The 24094-nt window shown below is 44.8% G+C and overlaps 1 protein-coding gene and 2 long non-coding RNA genes across 3 annotated transcripts; 1 reads left to right on the top strand and 2 right to left on the bottom strand.

The window, feature by feature from the left end:
• Nucleotides 1-5999, bottom strand: LOC132450257 (uncharacterized). The gene is made up of 6 exons (XM_060042334.1): nucleotides 5645-5999; nucleotides 4881-5608; nucleotides 3517-3603; nucleotides 1386-1569; nucleotides 518-638; nucleotides 1-474 (listed from the first exon to the last, which is right to left on the bottom strand). The coding sequence occupies exons 1-6, from the start codon at nucleotides 5929-5931 to the stop codon at nucleotides 1-3; spliced, it is 1881 nt and encodes a 626-aa protein (XP_059898317.1). The 5' UTR covers nucleotides 5932-5999.
• A 4600-nt stretch (nucleotides 6000-10599) lies between these two features.
• LOC132450100 (uncharacterized) lies at nucleotides 10600-11641 on the bottom strand. Its single transcript, XR_009523789.1, has 3 exons — nucleotides 11372-11641; nucleotides 11162-11246; nucleotides 10600-11074 (listed from the first exon to the last, which is right to left on the bottom strand). It is a non-coding gene; the product is annotated as an uncharacterized LOC132450100 (long non-coding RNA).
• Nucleotides 11642-21745: 10104 nt separating this feature from the next.
• LOC132449962 (uncharacterized) lies at nucleotides 21746-23524 on the top strand. The gene is made up of 3 exons (XR_009523716.1): nucleotides 21746-21892; nucleotides 22313-23115; nucleotides 23243-23524. It is a non-coding gene; the product is annotated as an uncharacterized LOC132449962 (long non-coding RNA).
• The last annotated feature ends 570 nt before the right edge of the window (nucleotides 23525-24094 follow it).

Genomic DNA, 24094 nt, shown 5'->3' with positions numbered 1-24094 from the left:
TTAGGGATGCATCAGGCGAGATGACCTGTCTCCTGTGTGGAGACCCCCCAGGGGGACACCTCTGAGCAGGAACTCCCTGTTCCTCCAAGGACGCAGTGCCCAAATGCAAGCTCGAGAAACACGCAGCTTGACCTGCCTGTCGTCTCTTGGGTCGAGTTGGAAAGCATTGAACCAGCACTGGAAGGGCCGAGACCTCAGCAGACCAAGTGGAACCACTACAGCTGCTGCAGCCATCAAGCCCAGCAGTCTCTGGGCTCTGTTGGCGGTAACCAGCTTGCCCAGCCGAAAATGCTTCAGGGTCTCGATCAAGCTGTACGCTCTCCGACCAGTGAGAGACGCTTTCATACTGGCTGAATCGAAGAGAATCCCCAGGAACACTGCCTGTTGACGGGGCTGAACATTGCTCTTCTTCCAGTTGACTGTAAAGCCTAAGAACTGGATGTGGGCCAGCAACGTATTGGTGTCGCGCACTACCTGCTCTCAAGAGGGGACGCAAATAAGCCAGTCGTCCCCGTGCCTGTAGTGGGGCTAGTGTGGCGGAGACCACTCGGCTGAAAACTCTTGGGGCCAGTGAGAGGCCGAAGGGGAGGACCTGGAACTGGAACGCCCTGCCCTGGAAGGCAAACCGGAGGTATGGCCTGTGTTCCGGGCAGATTGGGACATGGAAATAGGCGTCCTTTAAGTCCAGAGACGTAAACCACTCTCCCCGCTGAATTGACCTTATCACCACTGCGGTGTGGACCATTTTGAATGGCAACACCTTGAGGTACTGATTCAGGGGCCTTAGATCGAGAACAGGCCGCTGACCGCCGTCCTTTTTGGGCACAATAAAATATTTGGAATAAAACCCAACTTGCTGTGCGCTGAGTGGTACCTCTGCTATGGCACCTTTTAAAAGTAGCTCCTGGACCTCCTTGTCGAGCACTGACTTTAATTGGGTCTCTTACAGGCGTTACCTTGACCCCTAAAAAAGCCGGGGGCCGCCGTCGAAATTGTAGCCGGTACCCACGGGCTACTGTTGCCACAACCCAAGGGTCTGGCACAATCCCCTCCCAGGAGATCCGAGACAACTTGGAAGGGCATCCGACAGGCAGCCCCTGACCGCTATGCAGCACCGCCGCGGCGGCCTGCGTACTTGCCCCTACTCAGTCTCTGTCCCCGTCTCCCTCTGGAATGAGGATCTCGGGCTGGGCCTTGGTATGCCGCCTGAACAGTTACCAGCTGTCCTTGAAGGCCAGCTGGGCCGCTGTTGCCTGGGCTTACCCCTTGGCGCTTGGTTAGCGGCTAGCCCTGTTCCAATACATACGCGCTGGACCGCCTCCCTAGACGCTGCAGCACGTTCAGTGCGGTCCAACACCGCCTGGGTCTCCGGATGAAAAACATGCCCAGGCGCCACAGGGAGATTGAGCAGCTCCGTCCTGATGGCCTCTGGCAGAGAGGTCTGCGCAAGCCACACCTGCCGACGGCACAACACTGCAGCAGCCATCGAATCTCCCACGTCACGTGTAAGCTGGGAGTGAGCCGATAGGGCAGCTTCCACCAGGCCCATGGCATCTCCGTCCGCCGGGTCTAGCGACGCAGAGCCGCCAGTGTCATAGTGACCACGTAATGACCACAGTGTCATTACCTCCCTCTCATCTCTCCCCATACGACGCGGGGCGCTCCTCTGTTGAGCGACTCGTGATTGAAGGCTTTTTTAAACATTACATAGCGAATTTTTTTTCAAGTTTTGTCCAGTTAGACTGGTGCAATACGTTTGTGAAGTATGGATAGTGAGAGTTCTGCATCGTTTGATTTAAAACATCAATCCACAACGGAATATGAAGATAGTTTCTCTGCTGGGGTCACCACGCATCAAATGGCATCGAGACGCACCTACACCAGAGCGGACCTTCTGGAGCTGCGATATGCTTGCAAAACAGTTGATTTGTCACCAGAACAGCTGGATCTCATACCAACACACCGGCTTATAAAGAAGAGAAGGAGGAAAAGAGGATCGAGAGGAAGGATCAGGAACAGGATCAGGAGACGGGGAAGTAAACTACCATTACCTGCTTTCACTCTGGCAAATGTGCGATCGCTACGTAATAAGATGGATGAACTTGCGGCACTTGTTAAGCTTGATTCCGATTATCGGAGTACAAGTTTATTCTGTTTCACTGAAACGTGGTTAACTGAGGACATTACAGTGTGCTTGGATGGCTTTACATTCATACGCTTTGACCGGGACAAAGAAGTAACGGGGAAATCAGTCAGAGGTGGTCTTTGCATGGTTGTAAATGACAGATGGGCAACGAACTTCACAGTTCGTGAGATGCACTGCTCACGACACTACGAAATCTTGTCTGTGTCATTTCGTCCCCACTATCTTCCCCGTGAATTTCAATTAATAACAGTAATTCTTGTTTATGTCCCTGGCCCTGACAACGCGCTGGCAGCAGAGCGCATTTTAGAATGTTATGACAATGCCGTCTCCAGGGCATCTGACCAGCCCGTGTTTCTGATGGGAGATTTCAACACATGTGACGTCACCGCACTTCTCCCACAGTTAGAACAGTATGTAACAACGCCAACACGGCTGAATAGAACGCTAGATTTATGTTTTGGAAACATCCCGGGTGCATATGTATCCAAGCCCTGCCCTGCCCTTGGGTCCTCAGATCATAATGTAATACTACTACTGCCTAAGTACAGACAAAAATTTAAGACCCAAAAAGTACAGGCCCAAACCATCATGGCATGGGAGGTAGACTCCATTCAAAGACTGAAAGGATGTTTTGAGCTGACAGATTGGGAAGAATTCTTCAGGGAATGCAATGGTGACCTTAACCTGTTGTACGATACCATATGCTCTTACGTCACATTCTGTGCTGATAGTGTTATTCCCACCAAACAAATTAAGATCTTTGCAAACAATAAGCCATGGATAACCAAAGACCTTAAGAACTGTCTCAATTTAAAAAAGTTTGCATTCATCCAGGGTGACCAGCAGAGAGTTAAAGAGCTGAAAAAGGAGCTAAAGCAGAAGACCAAGCTGGCCAAGCTCAACTACAAAAACAAAATGGAGGAGAAGTTCATCAGTGGAGATATAAGGCATGCATGGAGGAGCCTAAACACCATGATGGGCAGGAATAAGAACACTGCTGCAGTACAATGCCCAGACCCTGCTGCCTTTGCTGAAGAACTCAACACCTTCTATGCCAGATTCAACAACACTGACTCTATGGAGGAAATGGTCACTCTCCTATACCCCCCAGAATCTATCTGCATAGAAGAGAAGCGGGTTATATCCATCTTTTCCCATCTCCATTCCTCCAAAGCTCCTGGACCAGATGGGCTGAAGGGCAGAATACTGAAGGAGTGTGCAAGTCAGCTGGGCGGTGTAATGACGGAAATGTTTCAGCTCTTCCTAGATGCCAGTTTTGTTCCCAGGGCGTGGAAGGAGACCACCACCATCCCTGTTCCCAAAAAGCCCCGGGCTAAAGCTCTGAACGACTTCAGACCAGTGGCACTCACCTCTATCCTGTGCAAATGCATGGAGAGAGTTGTTGCAGGAGAGCTCACCACCACCATCGGTGAGAATCTGGATCCACTGCAGTTTGCCTACAAGCCAAAACGAGGTGTGGAGGACGCTACATTACATCTACTGGATACCATCACAAAGCACCTGGACTCCCAGAACTCCTTGGTCAGGGTCTTATTCATGGACTTCTCGTCAGCATTTAATACAGTTAACATCAACACACTCCTGCATCGCCTTCAGCAGCTTCAGGTCAACCCAGCACTGACACTTTGGATCAAGGAGTTTTTAAAGGACAGACCCCAGCATGTAAAGGTCCAGGGTGTAACATCGTCCAACATCATCCTTAACACTGGAGTCCCACAGGGTTGTGTCTTGTCTCCCATCTTGTTCTCAATATACACCAATGAGATCACATGCAACATCAGTGGATTCAAGCTATTTAAATATGCAGATGATCTGGCCTTGGTGGCCAAACTGACAGATCAAAGCACCCTGTCCAAGTACACCCAATATATCACTGAAATGGCCCTGTGGTTCAAAGAAAGCTCACTGCAGTTGAACATCAGCAAAACCAAAGAACTGTGTTGCCATAGGAGGAGGGCATCTAACACCCCACATCCACTTTCCTCACCTTTGACCCTGGAAGGACAAGTGGTTGAACAGGTGGTGAAGTTCAAATACCTTGGCACAGAGATCGACCAACGTCTGTCCTTTAGCCAGCATGCAGATGGGGTTTACAAGAAGGGACAACAACGTATGTATCTCCTGAGGAAACTAGACACCTTCAATGTCAGTAAAGACATTTTGTCAACTGCCTACCAATCTCTGGTGGAATCCATCATCACTTGCAACATTACATCCTGGTACGGCTTCCTCACAAACGCAAGCAAAAGCAGACTTGATAGATTAACTAAGCAAGCAAGCAAGCTAATAGGAATACACCAGAAAGCGCTGGAGGATCTGTATATCCAGGCAGTGGGAAGGAAGACCAACTCCATCCTCTTAGATCCCTCCCACCCACTCCATCCTTGTTTTGATCTACTTCCTTCTGGCAGAAGATTCAGAATGCCTTTTGCCAGGAAAGCTATCTACAAAAAATCATTCATCCCCATAGCTATACACACACAGAACACTCATTCCTCAAAGAACTCACACAAATAACACACACACACACACACACACACACACACACACACACACACACACACACACACACACACACACACACACACACACACACACACACACACACACACACACCTCCAATCCTTCAGTCAAAAGACAATTTTCTAGTATGGCAACATACTAGACAATAAAGCTTTTTGAATCTTTGAATCTTGAATAGCTAGAGCGTTGCCTGTGCGGGCTGCTCGTGCCGATGCATTAAAGGAGCGAGTTACCAGGCGGTCCGTCTTTGCACACTCCTTATGTGGGCAACTTGGGTTGGAGGACACCCGGGCAGGGCCCAGCGATGTCCAGGAGGCAATTGACTCCTCCACTGGTGGCATGTCCCCAAGCCCTGTTTCAGCTGGGTAAACAGTCATTGCCAGCTGACGGCAGCCTGCATTAAACTGGGGCCGCTTCGAGGCCCTGCCCCAACTGGACGTGAGCATCCTGGTGTAGTCCTCTGCCACAGGAATAGAAGGTGGGGGGCTAGTGTGCGAGACGCCATCCCAAACACCCCCCTGAGGGACTGGGTCCGGTGTGGGGGGCTGGAGGCCCAGGATGTTAGCGGCGCTCAGCACCCTGGACATCAGAGAGCTAACAGGCGTCTCCCCCACCCCTGTGGACTCACCTCTAGAGTCCGTACGTGGTTCACCACCGCGGCCAGCTCCACCTGTTGTGTCCTCCGTGGCCTGTGATTTCAGGAGAGATATCACATCATTGGCCTCATCCTCTTGCTCAACCTGGCTGTCAGGCCTGCGTAAGGGTAAACACTGCTGGCCTGATGGTAGGGATGGCGGACCTCTCTGCTCTTCCAGCCTGCCTAGCCTTTCTGTTAGTGCTTGGAGGACTGCGAGGATATGACGCGACTCTGCGCTACCGCCCCCTGCTGCCTCAGCCGGGGCGGGGCGCTTCGCCGGCCTGGGAGTCTCTTCTTTGTCAGACCTACGGGGAGACTCATACTGCCGATCTTCTGAATGTCTGCGTGTGTGCTTATGCCCACGCTTACGGGATCGGGGCAACCGAAGGGGTGAGCGTCGCCTCTCCGCTCTGCCCTCCTGCGCGTGACCGCGCACCTGGTTGGCACGGCGAAGTCGCTCCCCCCTGGACAGGTCAACTGCTGCACTGCAGGGGTTGCCTACGTCCTCCAGCACGTGGACGGCCCCCAGGCAATCAGGGCACTCTCTGTGCCCATCGTCAGCGCTCATCGCCGCGCTGCAGATTCTGCAGTGGTGTGGGGCCATTCTGGCAAATTGCACTTCCCCCAACACCGAATAACCAGAGGGCTCTGGTAGCCGGCACGGGCGCGCGAACACACTTACCCCAGCGGCTGCGGACAGTGGCTATAGGGCGCTGTTGGATTAAGCACTTCTACTGACGCAAAGTCAGGAGTGACTACCCAGGTGAAGACAGTAATTGGCTGAATAATGACAATGCACACTTATTGGTAATTCAGTAAGCATCAGTGGCGTCTTTGCATTAGGGGCCAGTGGGGCACGGCCCCACCAGAGAACGCTGCCGTGCAGGGCACGATTATACTTTTCATTTTTTTTTCAAAAATGTCATTGAGCATAAGTTAATAATACATTAATTGTTAATAATTAATTACATGTCCGCAGTTTTAATTTGATGAACGCAATTGTTGTAGTGTAGTAGTTGTGTGTGAAATAGTTCGTTGCTCCGTCTCGTCATTTCCGCTCGGTGGGGCACAGCCGAGATGGCCCCGTCTGCTGCAGTGTAGAAAACTGGTGCTGTTGCGCGAGCAAGCGCGTGCGCAGCGCCCGCTTCTGTTTCGGCGGTGGGGCCAGAAGTTTAGTGCCCCAAGGCTCTTCTCATTGGCTGATTTGTAGAAAGGGCGGGGTTTACGGCGGGAGCCGATCAGATCTTGCTAGCTGGCTAACGTAGTTACTGTTACAGTAAATAACAACAAATGGACGTTTCATTCATTAAATGATGAATCGTGTTGAGTATCTGTCATGTGAGATTTAGCACTTGAACAGAAGTTGGAGATAAAACGTTTGGGACCACATCGCCGGACGGATTTAATCATTATTCAAGAGGGAAAGGACAAGAATAGATCGTTTGTTCAAGCGGAGTTGTTCAAGCGGAAAAAAATGCTTGTGTTTCACCTCAGCCACACAAAGGAGACCAGACATCACTGTCCTTAAAGCACAGGTAATTACCATCTTAGCCCAATTTTTCACCCAGGATTATCCAGGTCTGAATAGGCAACCACTCTATCAGGCTAGATTCATTGTTAATTGTACAGTATGGTGGCCTGCAAACTTAATGCAACTTAAACCATACTTCTTCTTTTTTTGGTATATTGTGAGTGGTGGCTTTGTATATTGATTGCTGTGTAAAGGGTGTGCGCCGTTGTGTTTTTATTGTTGCCACGTTGTTGTTTTCTTGAGTTTTGATATTGTGAGATCTTGAACGCTGCCATTTGGTGGTGCTATTGCTATAATAGCCTAATATATGTTGTCAGATTCGCGTTTGAGTGATGGCATTATTCAGCTGCAATTTTGGTCCCCTCTGTCACTTGCTACTGTTTTTTTTGTGATGGTAGTAATATGTGGTATTTCTGGATTGCGTTATAATATTTTCCTGCATGGGCCCCACCAGAGTTTCCAAACCAAAATTGCCACTGGTAAGCATACACTAATTCAGTACACCAAAATCATAAATAATTATTTATTTATTTTTTAAACAATAATCTCCACTTTTCCTGGCTTCTTACCTATAAATGCCAGTCGAGAAGCTAACCACAAATCAAAAGTATATGACACGATATTGTGCCTACAACAATACAAATTATAGTGGCTCACGCCAGTGCACGGATGCTCCAGCTGGCTTAACTAACCCACCAGCTGCAACACAACTAAATTTTTTTTTTAACTCAAACAATATACTACCGGCAACAAACAATCTGCCCGTAGTGCAAGGTGGCCTGCAGGCACGCATGAACGCGTCGCGAAGGCTCGCCTTGTGTCTGGTCACAAACAGCAACTAAAAAACGCAGCGGTGGCCCGCAGCGGTGGCCCGCAGCGGTGGCCCGCAGCGGTGGCCCGCATCAGTGCACGGACGCAACCTAGCGGGCTCACACAAACCGCACAGCTGCGGACAGCTGGCTAGGGTGCGCTAGTGCTCTACCAAACAAACGGAAAAAGACAATTTACAGTCCAACGTTAAGTGATCTGTACGTTAACGCAAGAGAGTTAACTACACAGTCCACACTGATCCACAGGGACCCAAAGGCGCCTGTACCCGTGGGTTACGATCTTGTGGCTTTGTGCTATAGCTCTGAAAAATAGATCAACGTCTTACCTGGTCCGGTGAGGCGATCAATGTAAAGAGGACGAACCGGTAGCAATCCATGCTATTTACAAGCGCGGGATGTTCTGCTTCCGGAGGTCATGCACTGTAAAAAAAAAAACACTGTACATTTACAGTAAATTACTGGCTATAAATTGCATTACTTACTGTACATATTTTCACAGTGATCTACAGTAAATAGTTCACATTAATTAGTTATATTTTCACAGTAATTTACATTAAATAGTTCACAGTAATTAGTTATAATTTCACAGTAATTTGTTCTATTTTCAAAGTAATTGACATTAAATAGTTCACAGTAATTTGTTCTATCTTCACAGTAATTTACAGCTAATTACAATAAAAGTACAACTGCATACTGTATCTTCAAAGTTGTCATACCCATTAAAATGCTGTGATTTACCAATATGTAGCTGTGTTATAACAGTAACTTGCGGTACATACATTACACTAAATGGCTGTATTTTTACATTTTTACTGTGAAATTAATGCAATCAGGTAGCCAGTAATTTACTGTAACTTCACAGTTGTCTTTCCCATGGAATTCCTCCCAGGGAGGAATCTTTTGAAAACACAACTGTTTTGGTAATTCGTAAACTGGTGAAAACGGTTTCTCTGGTAACGCTGACGTCACGGCACATTTCACCCTACATTGAAATCCATTCGAAGTCCAATATCTTCCTCAAGAGTGTGCTCACATGTGGGATGATGTGGGTTCATCAACCCGCGCTTTTTCTTGGCTTTAAAATTGTACCGGCCTACGTCATCTGTTGTTGAAGTTTCTTCCTCCTCTGTCTTCACTTGGCGGCAAATGGCAGAATATCTGCTGCTGGTTGACAGTTAAAAGTTGCGGGATCTCCCACAATGCAGTGCGTTAATGTAATTTACTGTGTTTTCACACGAAATGGTCTGATTACAGTATTTTACTGGGGAAAAGTACAGTAACATGTTGTGAAATCCTTGTAATGCAAATATCACAGTAACAGGGCTGCCAAGTTTCAGAAAATGACAAGAGTGAGACTTTAGAGTCAGAAGCGTTCGGCCGCCGACCAAAAAAATTGGCCTTTTTTAACATTGATTTATACCTTAGGACTGATGTCCTCACCTCCATGCCAGCTGCTCTCTCTGCACTGTGGCCTCCTAACCTCTCTTAACCAGAAATTAACAAGACAAGAATTTTGACAAAATACATTTATTTGTCAATCATTTAGCATGTCTAACGTTGTAGGTGTTGGTGGCAGATTTTGATGCCTTGATGACAGAGGCAGGGGGCTCCCACTTAAAACAGTCTGGCTCAAGGCTCGCCATCTTCACGGTCATGATGGATGACAGAGTTCCCTCAAGAGCCAAACTGTTTCGGGTCTTGGTCTTATTTAGTCCAACCACAGAGAAAACTCGCTCTGCATCAGCATTGGAGTGAGGCATGACCAAGACCAACTTGGCAATACAAGACAGCCTGCCAAATCTGCTCATACCGGTCACCTTTGAAAAATGCACATAGGAAGCCTAATTACTCACAAGTATTTTTGTGTACTATTAATTTGATTATGTCAATGAGTACAGAATAATTCTTACCTTGTTCTTCATTGATGCCATGTTCCCCCAAAATCTCTCAAAGTCAAACATTGCTGGGTCGTCGGGCATGGCAATGTCCATGGTCTGGTAGTCCAGAAACTCCTCACAAAGTTTGTCACGCTCTTCAGGTCCATTGTATGGGAGAAGTTCAGGAAATCTAAAAAGAAAAAAAATGTGCAGTGATCTGGTAAAGTAGTGTAACTGAAACAGGGGTTGTTTTTCAGATGTGGATCAAACAAGAAAATGTGCCTGGTCTTAAGCCTGCTCTACTTGCAAAGCATATTGAGATAACTTGTAAAGGATTTGGCACTATAGATAAAATGTACTTTACTTGATAGCCCAACTTACCTGTCGACAAAGTAGAAGGCATCTTCCACTCCACACTCTGCTCTCTGCTGGACATCCAGAAACATGGCATGTTTAATCAGAGGCTCTTTCATGGGGAGTTTCTTGATGGCATACTCCACAGCCCTTTCCAGAAACGCCACTGCTGCCTTCTGGAACCTCTGCACTTGCTGCGGTGTAATGGCTCCTGCTTCAAGGAGCCTGTTGAGTGTAACTCGAGTAGTGAAGCCAATCACCAACTTTTCTCCTACAAGAGACACAAATCAACAACTGCAGAGGTCATTAACGATGCTGTATGCAGTAACATGTCAGTATGAGACGGGAACAAGACTGTGTTGAGTCACTTTAGTCACCATCAAAAACCACAATAGCCAACTTGAAAGCACCCCTTTAAGTATCTTCATCATATCAGTGATTGTGACGAGATGACTGCAGCCCTCTAACGAAAAGTGTGTTGAGTGAGATCAGTGAGTGGATAGTGCATGTGTAAAACCTGGACAATTACTAATCACCTGGCAGTTGGTTGGATGGCTCCTTGAAGCATATTTCATGCAGTTCCCGGTGCTGCAATGCTGCAGGCTTCAGAAACTTTGAGAGCAGCTTGCGGATAAAACCCCTCATCTAAAAATGTCAGAAAAGATTTACAAATTTACATTTATTTCCTGCTAATAAAAAAGGAACAAAGATAGAACATCATACTAGCAAACTGTATCCCAACGGTTCCAATTTACCTCATCATGTAGTAGGAAGATTGACGACTTCTCTCTCTGGAGGAGGAGGTTGAATGTGGAGAAGACTGGAAAAGTTGCTTGAAAGAACAGTAGGTACACCTCTGTAATTGAGTCAGAGAATGCCTCCACAAGCCTCCTGAACCTTGGCTGTTTGTCATCTGTGGGAAAAAGAGAGAAAAAAATGGTTGTGCATACTACATACTTTATTTACTTTTCAGTCTGCTCTAATAACCATGCATTTGCATCATTAAAATGTGATGCCTATTTAATGACTTGAAGTAGCTGGCCAGTGGCTCATACTGCTGCAGGATACGAGTCAAACACTTCTCCAGGCTCAACCATCGAACAGAAACGTGCATGAGCATTTCCATATACTCACTTCCATGGAGCTCACAGAATTCTAGGACAAGAATGGAACATCTTAATGCCAATTTGATCAAAGTATTATAGATTTAATTTGTACTACATTGGGACTGCACACACATACCTGTTAGGTAACCTTTGCGATTGGTGCTTCCTTTAAACCAATATCCAACATCCACAGCGAGATCCTCTGGATCAAATCCACACACCTGCAAAATACATGATTATTTATAGTCACAAGACATTGTTGTCATTGGTTCATGACCGCACAGCATAACAACCTGTTTGACGTGACATTAGGCATAAGGCATACGGAGGGTCTTAAGCAACTGACCTCCAAAAAGGCCTGGCCAGCCTGTTTGGCAGTGTTGTGGATGATGTGACAAGGGCACCCATGGATGTAGATACTGCCATGTTCTTGATGAGCTCTGGATGCGATGGAGTTCCTTGCTCCTGTATTGACAGGGGCATTATCAACTGACAGACTGACACAGTTTCTCCATGGTATGGCGTTTTTCTGCATGGCCTCATCCATCTTCTTGTAGATGACTTCAGCTGTGCCGCAGTTTGGCCCGCTGGTGGGGCACATATCCAGGAACCTGTGGACAACATTGCTGAGATCACTGTCATATACCCGCACAGTGAGCGGGTTCATCTTCTCACGTCCTGTAACGATGGTACATATATGATATATATGTCAGATTAAAGGTACACATTAGACTGAAATTGTTTGTGTGTTTGTTCTGATTAATATATTAATTAATATCTAAAATGGGTGCTGGAAAATGTGGAAAATGTAATGACCTGTATCATTTGATCCATCTGTGATCAACGTGAAAGGATTGGTCCTCATCTTCATGACCAGTTCCTTTCTAAAGTGAGGAGCCACTGCTTCATTTATTATGCAGGACATTTTTGTGCGGGCAGCCTTGAAGCTCTGTGCAGTAGGGGAATCTTTGAAGCATTCTTTCAGCAATGGGCTGAAGTGATCGGCTACTGCAAATGGCACATTGTGTTCCACCATCGACACTGCTAACTTTACCTCAGCTCTCCTTGTCTGCAACAGAAAGGATGTAATTAAAGAGCAAATCATGCAAAAACATTAATAAAATTGAATGAATGTCTTAGCAGCAGACTCAAGGTCCATAGGAAAACACTATTACATACAAAAATAAACAAATAAGAACAGTTCAAATGAACATCAGATTAGCTAGGCATTTGTTTCATTTACTATGTATTTATGCTCATATAACCTACAAGTGCAATTCAGCTACTAGCAGCGGGTATAACGCCTAGTACCTTGACTTCCTGAGATGTCATGCCACCAACAGTGGCTGGGCCATAATATGGCGCAATGCTGGCTGTTGACTGTGCTGCCTGTTCTTTTGAACGATGTATTTTGCTTTTGATATGCCTTGCGACATCAGCCTTGCCTTGATGGGCACAGCTGTTCTCATGTCGGCAAACAGAGCACCAAAAGTAGGCGGTGGTTGTGCCTACACTAATGAAGGGCCATTCTGCTGTCCACTCCCTTTTAAAAGTGCACCTGTAGATGGCTGCTCCACTTTTGGCCTTCTGCTTCTTCCCTGAATTTATTCTTATCTCCACATTTTCTTCTGCTGGCTCTTCTGTCTCTGTGTTTTCATTTTTGTATACAATCAAAATCTTCGCCCTCACTGTCCTCAATCTCTTCTGATCTCGCTTTATCTTCCATTTCTTCTGTGCCATCTGCACTCTCATTTTCCGGGGGTGCATAAGGGGGGGCTGTCACTGGCACTGGCCAGAATGACAGCAGATCTCTCTGTGGGCTCTTCCTCTTACCTAGCATCGTCTTACCTAGCATCTATCAAAAGATAGCTACATGTTAGTGTTTTATTGAATACTGTATTATTAAGGCCCCAATGGGTCCATTTGGTTCTATTTGTACACAGTTACAGTTATGTGCTATAAATGTCATGAACAGACAGCGGAGACAAAATATTAGCAAGGGGGAGGGAGAGGCGTCTCACACCTACTTCGCTAACATTAAATTGACATCAGCCCTTGCTCCGTTTATGTCACATTATTTCTCTTAGGATTGTTTAATGTCTATATGAATCCATTTAACATTACACAAGTGATTGTGATCATTTTGAAACCAAGACTGATTTTATTGGTGAGCTGATTTTGAGAAATCAAACTATGCTGCTACCTAGTTATGCTAGCTAACTAACACGAAGAGTTCAGTAATGTATTACCTTACGTTTTTATACATAATGCTGTTATGAAATATGAAAACAACCAGTAGAAACATCTCTGTGTATAATGTATATTTGAAAGAAGGCGATTGATGTAGGCCTACTTACCCTTCTTGAAAATGTTGCAGAATGCAGTCCAGAAGTCAAATTTGGCACTATATACAAAGACGCTCCACCAAGACGCTCCACCAAGACGCTCACACGCGCAGGTCGCGGGAGATTGTTTACAAACTGTCAAACGTATACATCGCAAAGTGGACACCGCGCGACTACATAATGAATAATGATTGGGGAAATAAGCGTGAGAAATGGGCGTGGCGTGTGGTGTGAGAATGGGTCAAATTGCGTGACTGTCACACTCAAAGCGTGAGGCTTGGCAGCTCTGCAGTAAATAACAGTGACATTTGAAATTACAGTATTATATTGGGAACATCACATTTAGGACCTGTGAAGTGATTTCACAGTAATTTACTGTCAAATATTACAGTTAAATATTGTGAAACCCTGGTAATTATTTACAGTGTGGGCATGACGTTTTTTGACATATGGTTTCGGTGGGCAGAACGATGTACTCCTTCCTTTTTAGACCGTAGTGACGGTCAGAGTGAGGTCGATACAGATCTACAACCATCATAATGAAAAAAAAAAAAATTATAGATTTTTTTGTGTTATTAGTTTCCTGAAACAATTCCATGGTAATGTTTATTTTAGCAACCATGTAGTTCTTTTGTTTGTCTGATTTTTTTCAGTGTTCAGTGCCTGTTTGTGAGAAATGCATTGTTTGTAAGATAAGCCTTTTTTTTGGTTTCATTTTAATTTGCCTTCATCAACAGTGGTTCGGAGTTTTAAAACTAAAATTAAAGTGCTTAACTACTGGTGAAGGACGTTTCACAACATATATGAAGTCTTGTAATGTAACTTAAGTACAAATACACATTTCACATAACTGTACTTAACTTCGTTATTTATATTTCTGACAACTTTCACTTTTACTCCACTACATTTCCCAAATAAAATGTGTACTTTTACTCCGATACATTTCTCCTATCCATCTTCGTTACTCGTTACTACAAATTAAAATCAGAAGAAATTTGAGTCTACGTAATGTCCGTTTGTTGTCATGTCAACCGTCAGGCGCGAAGAAGAAGTCCCGCTTGTCCGGGCATGTCACATTATTGATGCCATCATGGAAGCACCTGCTGCAGGCTCTGCTGCTAACGTTACCACTCCGGTAGCAGATGACGAGCATCTCGACTACAGTGGCGAACTCCGTGGTGGTGACGAAGATATCGTTACACACCCATGGCCGTATTTGCAAGAACTGTTTTCGTACGTTGGAGTGAAAGATTCTTCCTACCGGATTAATTGCCTGTTATGCCTACCGAGAGTCACTGAAATATTGGCATTCAAAAACTCCCCGTCCAACCTGAAGAAGCACGTCGAGGTAGGTTAAATTAATTTTCATTCAATGAAGCCATAATGTCAACGTTATTCAACATGAATTAGTTATCATAAGCCTGTTCAGATATCTGGCTAATGTGACGGCCAAGCTAACATGTGCTAATTAACTTTTCGGATTAGCCAATGTGCAGATATTTAACACCAATGATTTTCCCTCCGAATTAATTCAATACAAAACTCTTGAAGACATGTCCATAATACTGAAATGGTTAATAACGGTTTCTTGTATAGCCTAAATTACGTGGCAGCCGAATATTTCCTTAGGTAAATTAGCGTTGCACCGTGGTGTTTATTTTTTATTTTTTACCACATAGGGGAGACTGGGCTAAGTTGTGCCAGTGGGTAAGTTGTGCCACCCCTTGTTTCTCGAAAACCATAGAAAAAATTGGTCATGTGACCACATTTTTTTGAAGAGCCATCCATTTGACTCATCTTGCAGAAAGAAGACACATGGAATGAGAGATATGCACCTTTAAGCACACAAAACTGTTTTTTGCCTTTCAAAGTAAAATGTCTATGATCAAGGTTTTTGGTTGTTGCATCTGAACAATTATAGTTAAGATGAAAAACGTTTGACACATGTTTTAGTGCTTGAGTATGCTACACTATGAGTCTATACATTTGGCACAATGTTTTCCCTAAACTGTTGAATCATGCTAGTTTTGCAAAATGGTGGGGGTAGTGTGATTTGTGCCAAAGGGCCTGGGGTGAGTTGTGCCAGTGGCACAAAGAAAATGGTGTAGTTATGCTCACCCTGCCACCTCACACCGTTTGCAACCATTGGTCAAAACAGTGTATGGATCACTTAAAACCTACTTCAACAGAGCGATGGATGGTTGGATGCGCACGCATCCTGGTCGAACCGTATCGATTTACGAGTTTGCAGAACTTGTTAAGCAAGCATTTATGCCTGCAATGACACCAACAAATATCACATCAGGTTTCAGAGCAACGGGCATATTCCCGTTCAACAGGAATATCTTCCCAGATGAAGATTATGCCCCATCAATGGTAACAGACAGGCCAAACCCAGAAGAGCCCTCCACCAGTGCTGCTGCTGACCTGCCTGTACCATCACACAAGGAGCTAACCAATGCCACAGGTCTTGAAGCAAGTGTAGATCCAGTGGAGCCACCTGCCACTCTTCCAGAACCAAATCCAAAGCACTCATCAAGTGACGATACTGGTTCTTGTGCTCATTTGGGTTATGTGTCTCCAGAAGTCATACATCCTCTGCCAAAAGCCACAACAAGAAAGCCAAGAATGATAAGAAAGTAAAAACAAGAATCGTGACCGACACACCTGAGAAGATGGAGCTGGAGAAGGCACACAAAGAAAAAGAAGATGAAAAGGCTGAAAAGGAAAATAAAAAGATTGAAAGGCAGAAGAAAAGGGCTCTGAAAGGCTCGCATCAAACCAAAATCAAGAAGAAAAAGGTTGTGTACAGTAGCTCTGAAGAAAGCACCATGGGCATTCCACTTGAGGACACCACTGACGATGAAGCAGAAGATGGCCTGGAGAACACACACAACAGAGAAAATAAAAGGGCTGAAAAGGAGAAAAGGAATGAATATAAGAAGAAAGGGGCTCTGAAAGGGTTTAAACCAACCAAGCCCAAAAATAAAGTGGTTGTCTACAGTAGCTCAGAAGAGTCTGACATCGCCATTCCACTTAACGACACCACTGATGAGAGTTCAGATGGCCAGAATGATGATGAGGATGATGGTGACAAAGATCTGTCTGCTGGTAACTTTGTCATTGTGAGCTTTGCAGGTAAAACTGCAACCTATAATTACATTGGATTGGTGGAGAAGGTTGATGATGCCGACATCAGTGCAAAATTTCTAAGGCAAAGTTGCAAGAGGTCTGTGGATGGAAAGCCCATCTTCACATTTAAAGACAACGATGAAGGAGTCATCCCTAGAGGTGATGTGCTAAAAAGACTACCAACACCAAAAAAACTTGGTGGTACAGCCAGAAGGGAGGAGAAGTTCATATTCCCCTGCAGCATCAACAAGTGGAATGTTAAGTAGTAGGCCGGATCTGTGGGTTGTCAATTAAGGCCTGATTTTGAATTTAATTTTGTTCGTGTTTTCTTTCTCATTTTGTTCTTGTGTTCTTGTCTTCTTCTTGGTGTAGAAGAAAGGATATTCAGCATTATCCAGGTTGGAACTCTTTATTTACTTTAAATAAACCTTAGATTAATAATTTTCTAATGGATTTGTCTTGCTTTTATATAGCATTACAGTTTATGAGATATATGTATCAATGGCACAATTTACCCCAACGTATTCTCTCCAAAGGCACATCTTACCCCGCACCTTTTCTCGTGGCAAGTTGTGCCACGAGACCACTTTTTTTCTGAAAGCTATATTTCTTAAACAGTTTATTTCAGATCTAAAGTTATTGTTGCCAGGGATGCACCACATCCTGAAATATACATACATATTTCATTTGGCGACATTACTGTCATGGCCTCACTTTAAAGTCACTTTGAGTAAAAAGTGGCACTACTCACCCCACTCTCCCCTACGGCTAATTAATGGCAGGTTACAGAGGAGCGTTCAAGATTACTCACGTCTTCAAAAGCACCATGCATTTAGCTAAACTTGAGATTTGCTTTAAATTAATTACTTCAAAACTCTAAAAAAACTCTCTACCATTAGGCAGACCACACTGGTGAACACCAGGACTGTGTCTCAGAGGTCCATTGACAAAGCTATCCTGAAGTATGTGGTCCAAGGGCTCCAGCCGTTCCATGTTGTCGAACAACAACCATTTCGAGATTTTGTGAAGGAACAGCAGCCTAAAGCAATAATGATATCACGGCTGACCCTGTGCTCCATGATTGGTGATGCCTCCTTGGGAATGAAGAAGGCGGTGACTGAGGCCATGAGGGGAGTCGACCATATTGCCACCACTACTGACTGCTGGTCTGCCAGAAGGCGGAGCTTCCTTGGCGTTACTGCCCATTGGATTGACCCCAACAGTCTCAAAAGATGCTCAGCAGCCCCAGCCTGTAAACAACTGAGAGGCTCACACACATTTGATGTGTTGGCAAGCGCCCTGAATGACATCCACTCCGAGTTTGAAATTGGGGGAAGAGTGTGCGAACAACAAGCGAAAACGGCTCCAACTTCATAAAAGCTTTCCACGTTTTTGATAAGATGTGAACAACAATGCAGTCGGAAGTGATGGTGATCCTGGTAATGCATCTCAACCAGGAGAGGATGAAGAGGATCACAAGGGGGATGAAGAAGTGGAGTTTGTTGATGTGTCAGTGCTCCTGAATGAAGATGATGGTTTAGAGTTCCAGCTCCCACAGCACCAGCGCTGTGCTTGTCACCTACTCAACCTAATAGCTACAGTTGATGCCATGAAAGCAACATCCAATGAGGCGTACAAGAAAGTGTACAGCATTTGGCAAGTGTAATGCACTTTGGAACAAATGTGGAAGATCCACCCTGGCAGCAGAAACTGTTGAAGATGCTTGCTCCCTCCATCTGCTGCGCCCAAATGCTACAAGTTGGAACTCCTTGTTCATGGCAGTGGAAATACTGCTGAGAATAATGAAAGAAAAGGCAGAGGGGGCCATCAGAGGCATCAGCACCAACTTAAAGGTTCCAATGTAAGTAAGTAATATTTTATTTTGTTTTATTTCATCATAATTGAACATGAAGACTTACAATTTATTTTTCCAATCCTTTTTTGGACAATAGTAAAGTTTCACATTGTAACCCACGAAGCCGGCGAATCCGCTGACCGAAACCGCAAACTTCTGAAACCACCCTCGGAGGTGGTTTCAAATCTATCCGGTTTCGTTTTGGTTTCGTGTGGACGCCTGAAACCGACTGAAACCGCAAACCATGACATCATCGCCCCACCCCTCGACCTCCTAGCCAATGGCTCTTAAGCCCGCGGAGTCTCAGAAATCACAACAAAAAAGATGATGGCGGACTACAAGCTTGTAATCGTTCTACAGCATATCATGTCCCTTGTTGGGTTGCTAAGCCATTATTTATTGAGAATCTAGTTCGCCATCGTAGAAGAGCTGTTTGTTTGTGTTGTTAGTGGTTCGGGGGGCAGCCTTTATGCGCATGCTCGCCTCTTCTTCTTCTGGATTTGTGTACCAGAAGCAGCGCCCCTTATGGGCCTGGAATGTTTACTACAGCGTTTCTACAGATCTATCCGGTTTCGCTTGGCTTCGTCTTTACGGAGATACTTCGAAACCGGATAGATCGAAACCGTAACGGTTTCGCCCGTTTCGGCTTCGTGTGGACGGGGCCTAAATGTGCTAGACAAATAAACTTGCCTTGCAGGGTGGAATCAAGAACCGTTTTGACCACATGTCAGGAGACCCTGAGTTGATCGTAGCTGCAATTCTACTTCCAAATTTCCGTTCAACGTGGACAAAGGATGAATCCACAATCAAAACAGGTAAGACATCATTGGGATAGTGAAAAAATAAGTATATATTTTGAATCTGTCCACACACCAAATTTATCCGTGGCTACTAACAACTAAATCATGAATAATGGATGCATGGATAGTGCATCAAATTAAAATAACAAACCTTAAATCAAAACTTAAATTTGGGGTCATAACATGTTAGAGAGTTGCATTAGATCTATAATTCATATTTTCATTGTCACTATTTCAGGAATTGACTACATCAGACAGCACATCGAAGAACCATCCCTTCAGCTAGCAGATGCCAACCGGTCCAGTTCGTCTGATGACGATGACATCTTCTCTGCCCTGCAGTCGTCTCAAGCACAACTGGATGGATATTGGGCTGTTCAGCAGATCACATGGACTTGCTGAAATCCTTTCCAGCGGTGTGCAAGCTTCCCGTGGAGCTGAACACTACTCTACCTGCCTCAGCGGCCTGTGGAAGGCTCTTCAGCATCGCAGGACTTGTCTTCAGTCCAAGAAGAGCGAGACTGAATTCTCGCAACTTTGAAAACCAACTTCTTCTGAAGATGAACAGACACCTTTTCAGCTTCAGTTTATAACTTCAAGCCAGTAGAAATATGTGCAGTTTGTCCATATAACACACAGGGAGTTTGAGAGAGAGAGTGCTAGTCACCATTGATGATGGCAGAAGTTTAACTTTTGATGTGGAAAAAGTTGATGCCTCTTTCCTGTGCCTGGATATTATGCTTTCACTGTAAGGAAGCTACAATACATTTCATAATCAAAATTCTAACCCTCTAACTCACTTTTTTTAAAATACCTTTACTTTTACTTTTAATACTCAAGTACACTTTATATCAGACAATTACTTTTGATATATATGGTACAAGTGTGTGTTGATTGCATGGAAAAGGGAATAATCTATTACAACCGATATGGTAAGAACCTGGTAATACTATGGATTCCAGGTACTTCCTCTGTAGTTCCTCTATATTTACCTTCTTATTACCAGTGGTTATTACCCAATAATATACTATATTTACCATATATTTACCAGGTAAATCCCTAGTAATTGGGGGACTGTAAAAGGAAGGGTTACCGAGCCGCTGCCACCCACCATTCCCAAACAGCTCGCCGCTCTGTGGGACAGACGTGTGTCTGCCTCACTGAGTGCTGCGGATGCGACGAACATAACCGGCCATGACAGTCTCCAGACGATGTGGAAAAGATACTTCGCCTCCGCCGACATTGCTACGCCGAGGGGGACCAGATCGCGGACGGACCGACCTGCTTTATCTTTCTTTCCAGAAATAATATAATATATATTTTGTGTATATAAATTATGGAAAACTATAAAGTCACACTTTACACACCATGTGTAGAATTGACACGCCCTTGCCCTCCCTTCAGAACCAGTGGTTGTGGGCGGTGTTTAGACGGCGTAGTATAACCTGGGTTCATCCGTCTCCATGCGGCGTCTCCGTGTGCTTCATGAGCGGGCTGGGGAACGATAGTTATGTTATTATAACTCTAGTCTTATGATTTTAGGCATAGCCGTCTAGTTTCTCCCCTGCTGTTCCTTCCAATTGCTGAAAGTATAGCGTGGAGGACGAACGCTGCTGTGTGCCGCAGTATATACACGGTGCCTTGGGGAATGTGGGTGTCGCCTTCGTTGATTGGTGCAATGCTGAAATTTTCAGTGCACACAAGAGTGAGCACGGGACAAGCCCATGAGGCAAAGCCTAGACGGCTACGCCTACAATAGGGGATTATCACGCTTCCGGGTTCCATTGGCGGGATTTGTTCAACAATGGCTGAAACAAAGGCTAGATGTCACTGCTCTGTTCCACTTAGTACATCTAACAAACAACACCAACCCTTCTTAAGTTTTCATGGATTCCCGACTGAATTGAGTCTAAGGAAGAAGTGGATTCAAGCGGTTCGCCGGGATAAAGGGTCAAACTTTAAAATATAACAAGGTAGCACGTTTGTTTGTAGCCGGCACTTTAGTGAATCAGACTACACTAACGCTACAGCTAGCAACCAACCGGTGTCACATCAAGCGACTGAAAATTGGGTATGTACCCTCCCGTTTCCAGTGGAATGCAGAGTTCTTCAAGGGAAGTGATCGAATCCAAAGGAATAGCTTTAAAGAGACTTTATTTAGTATAAAGTATTTTCGGTATGGTAAACTGATACTCTGAAGCAAAGAGAGATTGAAGATGTATTCTAAACACGTGCTGAGCGACTCCTAGCTGATCAATAGACCTAACCCCTTGTCCAAGAGCTACCGGGAGTTTCTGAAGTCAATGTGGGTCTGTAGGCTGTTATGATCTGATCAGCGCGGTCCAGAAGTAGTGGGGGGAGCCGATGTGAGATAATCTTCGGTATTTTCTCGCCTGGTCTGTGATGCTGCCTTCTGTGGCTAAACTATTTATGACAGTCTTCAGTAAGGTCTTGCTCCCCTTGTGGCTATGTATGGTATTTACGGCTTATATGTTTGGTCCTGCTTCATTGGGTCCATGTGTGGGTAGCTTAGATTCTTAAAATACGTAACAGGAACAACTGGGGACTGCCTAGAAGGGAGTCTGTTTATAAAAGAGCATCAACTCGCTTAGGCCATGACGTTCACCCAGCCCTTCCTCTGGACCAACCGCTGCCTGGTGAATGAGAGCCGATGGAGGATATCGCAGCTTCGGTGGTGATGACAGAACATGATTTCGGTTCTGCTCCTAAACCAGGTTTGTCCGTGTTTGTTAGTGTTCTGAAATATTGGCCTACTAGTACCCCATACTCTTCTTAAACCACCTACCTGACAGGATGTGCTACCTATGGTTTAATCATAGAATGGGCTCTTAGTAGGTTATACCGAGGAGGTAGGTCAACTTTTCAGAACTCGGGCACAAAAAGTTTTAATCTTATTGATGTCCCAGCATTTGACCAAACCACAATGTGAAAAGCTTCATCACAAGTACAAATGTTGCATTTTATATCTTACTTAATTAAATGTAAAGGTGAATATTGAGCTATTAAAAGCAAATTTTAAAAGCAATATTGAGCTATAAAAAGCAATTTCTTTAGAGGTCCAAACTACTTCCAATATGCAAATCACAGCCAAAATCTTGGTCAGATGTTTTAATTTTTTTTCTCATCTCATACAGGTGCACTGGATGCTGCTGCTGCACGCATACAGCAATTGGAAGAAACAGTCAAGGAGCTGACGAGAGCTGTCACAGCTGAAAGTGGGTCAAGTGCCTTTTCACAGATTTTGTGTCTCAGACAAGGACATCCTTTTTTACACCAGATTCACATCAAGAGATGTTTTTTGTGACTTCTGTGAGGCTATTCAACCATCTGCCTCCATGTTGGTTTATTGGTCGAAAGCTCAGAAAAAGAAACAAACATTTGAACCCATTTCTCCCAGTCCAACGCGTAGACTGCAACTGGTTGAGTTTTTTCTCTTCTGCTGCCGGCCTGCAAGAGAAGGTGCTGGCTGACATGTTTCAGGTCAGTGTGTCCACTGTCTCCCATGTTGTTATAACGTGGGCCAACTACCGTTACCTGCTCCTTGGCTCCCTCCCCATCTGGATGAGTAAACAGCAAGTCAAGAACACCATGCCAAGCAAATTTGTGCAGTACAGTCCAGATGTTCGGGTAATCATCGACTGCACCGAGGTGCGATGCCAGAATCCATCATCCCTCACCCTCCAGTCTGAGGTTTTCTCATCTTACAAGAACACAACAACCTTTAAGGCCTTGATTGGGATTGCCCCTTGTAGTGCTGTGACTTTTGTGTCAAGTCTCTTCACCGGCTCCATCTCCGACTGAGAGCTGACTGAACGAAGTTGACTGCTGGATTTACTGGAGCCAGGAGATGGCTGCATGGCAGACAAGGGTTTCACCATCGAGAAGCCACTAGCTGATCGTGGGGCAACGCTGATTATACCACCCTTCAAGATGACAGGTAGGCATGAAAGGAATGAACATTTCAAATTAAAACTGTGACCCAAATGTGACCATTAAGATATGTAGACAAATGTTTAAGATGGACTGAAGCACTCACAATAATCGTATCCCTAACCATTGCGCAGTTCACCGAAGAGGATGCTCTGAAAACACAAGCAATCGCCCGACTTCGAATCCTCGTGGAAAGAGCAATACGCTGAGTCAAGGAATACCGCATCTGGGAACGCACTGTCCTCTCACCTTGTCTGGGACAGTCAACCAGCTGTGGACCGTCTGCTGTGTGATGACCAACTTCCAGGGACCACTGGATTTAAAAGGCTACATCCCTGTTGAATAGTGTTTCTACTCAAACATGTACCTATAAATATTAAATATAATATATAAATATTAAAACGAGAGACACTGAACATTTGGAGTGGTCCCTTCATTTTTTCCGGAGCTGTAATTCTGTAGACTGAAAACATTGTATATATCGAATGACATGTATGTAATTGAATGAGAAGTCTTTCATCTGTAATCAATTGTAAAGTCCAGTCAGTCCATCCTGAAAGTATTCAAAATAATGTTTATATGTAATGTAGTAAATGATGTACTCAGAAAAAGGGAATGAATTAAATCATTTTATTCTTTCAGGTCCTTTATTCATTTAGTTCATTTCACATTCATTTCACTTTCTGGTGAAGATACACATTCATATATGTACCAAAGAAGTACAAGTCTATCTTATTTTTCATCTCTTTTATCATTTCATCATCCCTCCAGACTGAGCTGACGCCAAAGTGACGTTAGCATAAGCCAACCTACCTAGCGTAAGCTAGCTAGCAGACACTCACCTTCGTAGTCTATATATTTCTCGAAAAATAAACTATCCCTTGTCCAGTTTGGAGCGGGCTGTTATGGAAGGTTGTTCGGTAAGTCTGTGAACGTCAGAAAACGTGACTTTGGGTACATTTAACAGGGATGTCGTGAAAGTTAAC

Source organism: Gadus macrocephalus, chromosome 21 (genome assembly GCF_031168955.1).
Source record: "Gadus macrocephalus chromosome 21, ASM3116895v1".
NCBI classification, from domain to species: Eukaryota; Metazoa; Chordata; class Actinopteri; order Gadiformes; family Gadidae; genus Gadus; species Gadus macrocephalus.
This window is presented reverse-complemented; position numbering and strand designations above follow the sequence as displayed.